General features: G+C 48.8%; 2 protein-coding genes across 2 annotated transcripts; both read right to left on the bottom strand.

Moving 5' to 3' along the window:
- Positions 1–1,213: 1,213 nt before the first annotated feature.
- On the bottom strand, positions 1,214–2,498 carry ANOM_004814 (Eisosome component PIL1/LSP1 family protein; the record flags this gene model as incomplete). The annotated part of the gene is made up of 4 exons (XM_015550071.1): positions 1,214–1,821; positions 1,885–2,068; positions 2,125–2,258; positions 2,381–2,498. The coding sequence occupies 4 exons, from the start codon at positions 2,496–2,498 to the stop codon at positions 1,214–1,216; spliced, it is 1,044 nt and encodes a 347-aa protein (XP_015408039.1).
- A 1,157-nt stretch (positions 2,499–3,655) lies between these two features.
- On the bottom strand, positions 3,656–7,072 carry ANOM_004813 (ssDNA endodeoxyribonuclease RAD2; the record flags this gene model as incomplete). Its single annotated transcript, XM_015550070.1, has 1 exon — positions 3,656–7,072. The coding sequence occupies one exon, from the start codon at positions 7,070–7,072 to the stop codon at positions 3,656–3,658; it is 3,417 nt and encodes a 1,138-aa protein (XP_015408043.1).
- Positions 7,073–7,415: the final 343 nt, after the last annotated feature.

Genomic DNA, 7,415 nt, shown 5'->3' with positions numbered 1-7,415 from the left:
ACACACACACACACACACACACACACACACACACACACACACACACACAGGTGCCCAGATAATAATAATAGAAGAAACAACAAAAAGCAATAATAAAAAAAATAGTAAAGCATAAAACTAAAATCATAAAATCAAAATACAACGCACAACACCCCTTTGCATGACGATCACGCTTCGACCGAACAAAAGCGGTCAGCCAGAACGTATAGAATCCGGGGAACAAGCAACGTTGACATCATGCCCGTCGGCTATTCAAGGCCCAGAAGGAAACTTATGGGGACATAGTCGTCTGGAATGGGTGGGTACCTTAGTATTTTGGAATTACTTCCGGGATGGGCATTTCCGATTCATCCCGACGGTCTTTGTTGTGCCAAGCTCTTACTCTCCCTATTTCAGCGTTAGGGATTGTTGTCTATCTGCTGTGTACTCTCTGTACTTCGGATATACTATGGAGTTAGTAGGTGATGTTCTTACCCGTCTATCGCAATGTTCCATAGTACTAGTAGTACTTGCTTGGAGACAGATCGACGCCAATGACCAATCGGAATCACGAGGGTTCAATGGCAAGTGGAGTCCCAAACCTTTTACATCCGGACTCCGTACACAGTACAACTGTTGAAGCGGGAATTGAACGGCCATCACGATTCCGATCCTTGAAGTAGAGGAGACATTGTATCAGAATTTTACCTGAAAAGAATTAAGTACTATTCCTACTTATCCTGAACAAACCGAATGACCAATTCAAAAATCACTAAAGAATATACTGTCGCGGATAGTATGGTATTACATTATTCAAGTAAACAAAGACCCCCCAACCCTCTCCGACAGTCTGACCCATGGTATCACAAATCCTCCGGTCTCGCGTTTCTTCCCTCCTTCAGTTCTTCTGTTCAATCAGCATAAACATTGTTCTTCATCCGTGAATAGTAAGGGAGTCATGACATCATCAGCTGGACTCGAGGCATCAACGGCCAAAATGAGCATCTGGATACAATCTTCTTGTCGGGTAGGTGCCTTTGGAGGGTTTGAATTAAGTGTAGTTAGCATCACATGGGTGGTAACATGAACAGAGATGAAATCACGGCAAAACGAGAACATCACATCAAGCGGGACTTCAATCCGGAGTATCACAAGGATGAAAAGACGAGGACTCGGCAAAAACCATCAACATATCATATACCGACGTTGATGCTCGTGGTGGCAACCAGCCCCATTAGACGCTGACAGGCTCGCGTTCTTCTTCGCGACCCCGAGCCTCTCCGTCCACAGTGCTGGCGACTTCCTCACCGTCTTCAACATAGGTTGGGTGCTGATCAGCAGCAACCCACGAGTCCCGATCACCCGTCATGGGTTGGTCCTGAGTAGAAAGGTCGACGCCATCGCGGTTCTTGCCGATAGCCTCCCGGCGACGTTGAGATAGGGTGCGCGTGCGCTGTGACACGTCGGACTTGACGGCGGCCTTGGAGGTAACCCAGTTGGCGAGTGCTGCTTCGCAATCCTGGATGATAGCCTTGCTGGCATCGTATCCATCGTACGAGGCGCGAGTTTCACCGGGGGTGACTGGAGTGTCATCGACGAGATCCAGAAGATGCTTGCCGTAGCCGGCGATGATGGCCACCTTCTCGCAGTGTTCCCGGAGTGCATCAAACTGGTACTGGAAAGCTGCCTTGAGCTTCTCGCGAGTGATATTGGAAAGCTGAGCCTCGGCCACGAGGGACTCGGCTTCTGCGCGAACGAGCTCTTGCTCGAGAACAACAATCCGAGGAGAGTTCGGGTCCTTGTACTTGAGCTTGGCGATCTCATCAGTGATCTTCTGCTTGCCTATATAGTTCGTCGTCAGGATCACTCTAAGGTATGGTACTTGAGCAACGAAGGTCAACTTACGGTCTCGGCTGGGCTGAACGGAAGCCTCGATGTTGCGAATGCTCTTAATAGTGACACGGTACTGATCATAACGGTCGACATAGAGATCTTCCAGCTCTCCAATTTCATAGAGCAACACGCCGATCTTGTCCGTGACGTCGGACACATCCTCATCACAGTTTTCACCCCAGATGGACAATTGTTGCTGTGATCATGTTAGTCACCATTCTCATGATTCGTGTGCAAAAATATCCCACGTACGGCAGTCTCCATGCGCTCCTTGGCTACCATTTCCATGCTACGCATGACATTCTTCTCCATCTTCACGAGCTGGGAGAGCTTTCTTGCAAGATCGGGTCCGAATGCGCCGGCGGCATTCTTGCGGAAGGCATGGCCTGGGCCAGTAGGCATTGTCAGCACCATTTGCGCAGCAGCTTCAATCGCTGCAGGGGGAGCTGCTCGCAAGGAGAAACTTTCATCTGCTGCGAGACAGCCGAAGGAGACCAAACACACTCACCGAAGCCGCCTTTCCCAATCCATCGGTTTGTCTTGGTCGTGGACACCGGCGGAGGCGGATTCTCAATCTGCGATGCGGTGGGCATGCGCGATTGGCGCATAGAATAGGTGCGATGCATAGCTACGGTTTGTATGGAAAGCTAGATGCAAGCGAGCGAGATAAAAGGATACAGAGAAATCCGAAAAAAAAAAATGTTTGGGAGAAATCGTCTGAAAATGGACGAAGTGGTTTCTTTGAAGGTTCGCTTTGCGCAGGAGTGACGTGTACTGGTGGAAGCAACGGGATGCGACGGAAGGGCGACGAGAGCACGAGGGGAAGGAACTGCAACCGAACCGACTTAGTGAGCGGACGGTATGGAATGGCGAAAATCGTATAGCTTGGAAAAATGACCCAGGGAACGGTAGAGGGTACTGTTGTCTTTTTTTGTTTTTCCTGGTTGAACCTCTTTTCCTGCCTTCGTTTCCCCCTTGAACCAAATGAAAAGAGAGCAGTGGATTTGGACGTTGCAACAGGAGAACCGCCGGTGACGTCGAGACTACTCGGGAGGCTAACCCGATTCGGAGATCACGTTAGGCAGTGATGAACAATCAGTTGACGAGCGTTTTCTCGATTGACAAATGATTTTCTAGGGACTCATGAACAAGCTGTTGCGGAAGATCGTCTTCTGCACAGGGGGAAGGAATCTGCGGGGGAGGTAAAAGAATATTATAAGCTTGGGAGCAAAGCTGCTCGAGCTGTTTTAATGATCATCAAGAGCTAAGCCGTGATCTGCGACGTCATTGCGACCCAAACATTCCTTCCATGTCACTGATGTCATCGATTCCCGTCTCCGACAAACTTTTTTCTGCTGTTTCCAACGTTGACGAGACGAAAATCTCAAAAGGATGTCATCACACACTTGAGGTTACCTTGTCCATGACCCTCCTTCAAAGATTTTTTTTTTTGGTTCATAAACAAGGAGATCGATCGTTGTTCCAATTCAACCATATCATAGCGTTTCACCCGACATGACCACCACGCATGATATGTGATATGCGACTAGTATATAAGGTTAATTCTAATTCCAGATCCAGGTCAAATGATCGGCTATCTCCACATTAGGGATCGTCGTCAGATCGCATCCCGAGCTATTGGCTCCAAAGCAACATTATGTGGCTATGACTAACTGTGGGGTTGTGCGCCATCTAACTACGTATAGTCTATTCGAGCTTCTATTACATAACAATCTGGGAAGGAAGAGAGAAAAGACAAAAACTAAGAGCGAGATAGCCTTAGTCACTTCTTTGTAATAGTTCGTCGGGTCCTTCGTTTCTTCCCGGTGACATCGTCACCACTCACACTATCCTTAGTTTGTGCACTCCGTTTAGTGCCCGTACTTTTCTCCCCTTGTGGAGGTTGGGAGGAGCCAGTGCTTTCCGAATGCTCCACCGAGTTGGTCTCAGCTCCGGTACTTTGCTTAGATCGGACTGTCTCGCTCCCGGCTTCCTGTCGAAGTCGGTTGAATGCTTTTTCCATTCGGCTCTGGCCTCCGCTGCGGACGCGCGGTGCAAAAGCACCGGCCCCTTGCGGCCCCTGGAAAAAAGCCGTGATGTTAGACTGCGTGCCTTCTTGTTCTCTGCGGTTCATGTCACGGATAACTGGCACCAGGACCTCATCGGTCCGTTCCTGACTCCATCCGATCGTCGCCATCAGAAAATTACGCAGACCATGTAAATCGGGAACTCCCCATTGGAAGGCAGATGGATCCGAGTCGACTTCGGGTTCGAGATATGCCACATCAACCTGGCCATTCGGGAAAGAAGGTGACAGGAAGATTTTCGAAGCCTGCTTCCTAAACTTCTTGTAAAAAGCTGCATGCTCCCCGTCGGATAAGTTCATTCCCATTTGAACTTGGGTCCACCAATCGCGGAACTCCTCCAGGCTAGAAAACTCAGTGAGAATTTCCAGCGCTGTAACAGGTCCAATGCCGGGTATACCTTCGGTATAATCACTGCCAAGTAAATGGGCAAAGCTGATAAGTTTCCTTCGATGGAGGGCGTATTCTTTCTCCAGATCAGAAGTAAGATAGCATTCGACAAATTTGCCCTGGTTGAACATGTTCTTATAGACACGTGTACCTCCAAACAAGAAGATATCGCTATCATCAGTGATAATGCCGTCGACGAGGCCCAATGCTACCAGCTCTGCACATTGAGCCTCAGCCTCCATTGGCGCGGTAATGTATGGCAGGCCGAACAGCGTTAGGAGTTGCTGACACTCAGAGATCATGATTTGAGACACTTCATCGGCGTCTCTGCGATCCTTTCTTTGTTGGTACCGCAGTTGTTTGAGCTCCTGCTCGTAATCAAATGTATTCTCGGTGTGCGACGTAGAGTTCAATGTAGCCGCGAATCGGACGTGCTCTTCACCTTCGGCTGCAAGCTGTCGCATTAATTCCTCATCTTCTGGATCTGAAAACCCATCATCTTCCCCGATGATACCTTCAAGCTCATCAACTCGATGGCTTTGTGATTCCATCTCAGGAACAACAGTATCGGTTATCGCCTCTTTTGGGTGTAGTTCAACATCTTCAAACTCGGGAGATGGCGACGGTTGAGTACGCAACAGGTCTGCCTGCTCATCCCTACTAGGTTCTATATCATGGGAAGTAAATGGTCCATGGGCAGCCTCTGCAATAGAAACTCGTCCGGAGATGTCGGTTGCTTCAGTAGCTGCCGGAGGAATCTCACGGAATGCAGTCGTAGTATCCTTTGTCGGAGTCTCTGTCTTGTCCAGCGTTTGTGTAGCCCGAGGCTGTTTGCACTCAGAGTTCGCTTCCAAGTCAACCACCTCATTTGTGCTAGGAAGCATATCAACGTCAATGACTTTTGGGGTTTGATGATTTTTCAGAAAAACATGGTCTGGGGTTATGGTACTAGTACTATCCCGATGAGTTTCCAATGGGTTAGCACCTGCATCAGTATCGGCAATAAACTCGGCAGTCGAGCTCCCTCCAGAAAACCAAGGTGGTAACGGTTGTTCAGCTTTTGTCTTCTTTGCTGGTTCTTTTTCGAAGCCACCAGCATGCTGATCGAGCTCTTCATATTGGGGCTTTTTCGTTTTGAAGGGCTTGTCAAGCTTGATAGACTCAAAAGGAAGAGGCCCATCAAAAGGATTATTCGAGATTGGGTCTTTCTTCGCCATTTTCGACTGCGCTAGGGCAGTTGCAAAGTCTAAGCCATCGTCATCGCTGTCGGGACTGAAACTTGGTATCGTTTCTTTGAGCGGAGCTAGAGGAGCACTGCTACGGTTGATCGAGATGTCTGGCATGTCGCTATCATGTTGATCTAGAGGAGACGTGGGTCTCAACGACATTTCTATCGCTTTTTGAAGATCTTCATCTTGATTCTCTCCATCCATCTCAAATATATCGTCAATAGCACGACGTTCGCGGTGGTGTAGTCTTTCGTGTCCATCCTCCTGCACGAAAAGAGAGTCATCTTCATGGCTCTGTGGCAGACCTGGAGTGGCCCTTCGCTCGGTATTCTCCTGCACCTGCTGTCTGATCGAAGCATCGAAGATGCCTTCCCGAAGGAACTCAAGTTTGGGAAGACGGTTGAGGCCTTCTATGGGCACATCCTCAAAGCCCCCATCATCTTCCGAATCTTCATCCTTCTCCGGAAGAATTTCTTGCTTGCCATACTGGTCGACATCGATAGGTTTGTGCTCCCGCCCTTCATCCTTATTTCCTACGACACCCAGGGCCCAACCACCTTCCACGGCGTTATCCTTGACCAACACGTACTCCTTACCGCGCTCTCCAGCAATCCGCTGGCCCGAATTATAAAAAGCATCTTCACCATTCATGCCGTTTATATTCATCAGACGTTGAGTAAGGTCATTCCTTTCTTTTACCCTCTCAATTTGAAATTTTGAGAAGGCCATACGATCTGGAAACATGTTTTCCAGCTGTTCCTTAGAATAACCCATGCGCAGTCGACTTCGTAGTCGTGCGGCATTTAGGATATTATATCGATCCGTGGCAGGAAGGCTCATGAAAAATGGGCTGTCGAAATCGATCTTGGAGAAATCGTATAGGTTGATGTCTTCACCTCTGTAGAACTGTTTCGCATATTCCTCAAGTTCTTCACGAGACATAATCCGCGGATCGTTCGGAGCTCCCATCTCTTCCAGTGAGACATGCAACTCCGGGAGATGGTAAGCATCCTTTTTCCTGAATGACCGAGCTTGGTGCTTCTCTTTCTCGGTCATACCAGCATCTTCGACATATACCGGATTATCTGGGACTTCCTCTTGCTCTCTGGGCGCACCATCTCTGCGTCTGGCTGCCTCTTCCTCCGCAGACCTTTGCAACTGTACGGCAAGCAGCTTCCCGGCGGTTCGTACGGCATCCTCTCTGCGACCCTCCCGTCTCTTCTTCCTGCCAGCTATCGTTTGTCTTTTAAGAATCGGCGCACCACCATCAAAGACGAAAACTGGCTTTATTCCGAAGTAAAGCAGCTTGCAGATGCGACGGAAGAAGCCAACGACATGAGAGTTACGAAGAGCATTCCCTTCTTTATCACGTACAGCTTTCAAGAACTGATATATCCAGATCGAAGCATCAACCGCTAAGCGTTTCTTATTCAGTGCCTCTAATTTTATGGGCCGCGCACAAGGTTGCAAAACGGTCCAAAGCCCATGGACACCCATGCTGACTTAGGAATGGCGGATCTAAGGTTGCGTCATAGTAGTACCTCGACGACATGGCCTTGTGCCACACTCATAGACCAGACCGTAAACAGTATACGCGGTCTCAAGGGCTAAGGAAAGTCAAGAGCCTAACCGGTGAGACAATGATAAGTAAACTCCCTTGGCTCGTGTCGCCACTGCGTCGACACGAGAACCGCGATATCACGTGCCCAATTATGCCTCTTCTGGAAAGTTGCCTAAGGCGAGTGCATTACATAATCCGTCTCGCTATCGATAGAAATTCTGGGAATTTTGGAAATGATAATCGAGGCATGTGGGGAAATTTAAATGCTGCTGTACAATT

Source organism: Aspergillus nomiae (genome assembly GCF_001204775.2).
Source record: "Aspergillus nomiae NRRL 13137 chromosome Unknown contig00091, whole genome shotgun sequence".
In the NCBI taxonomy this organism is placed as follows: Eukaryota; Fungi; Ascomycota; class Eurotiomycetes; order Eurotiales; family Aspergillaceae; genus Aspergillus; species Aspergillus nomiae.
The sequence above is the reverse complement of the archived record's forward strand: the minus strand, read 5'-3'. Positions and strand labels throughout refer to the sequence as shown.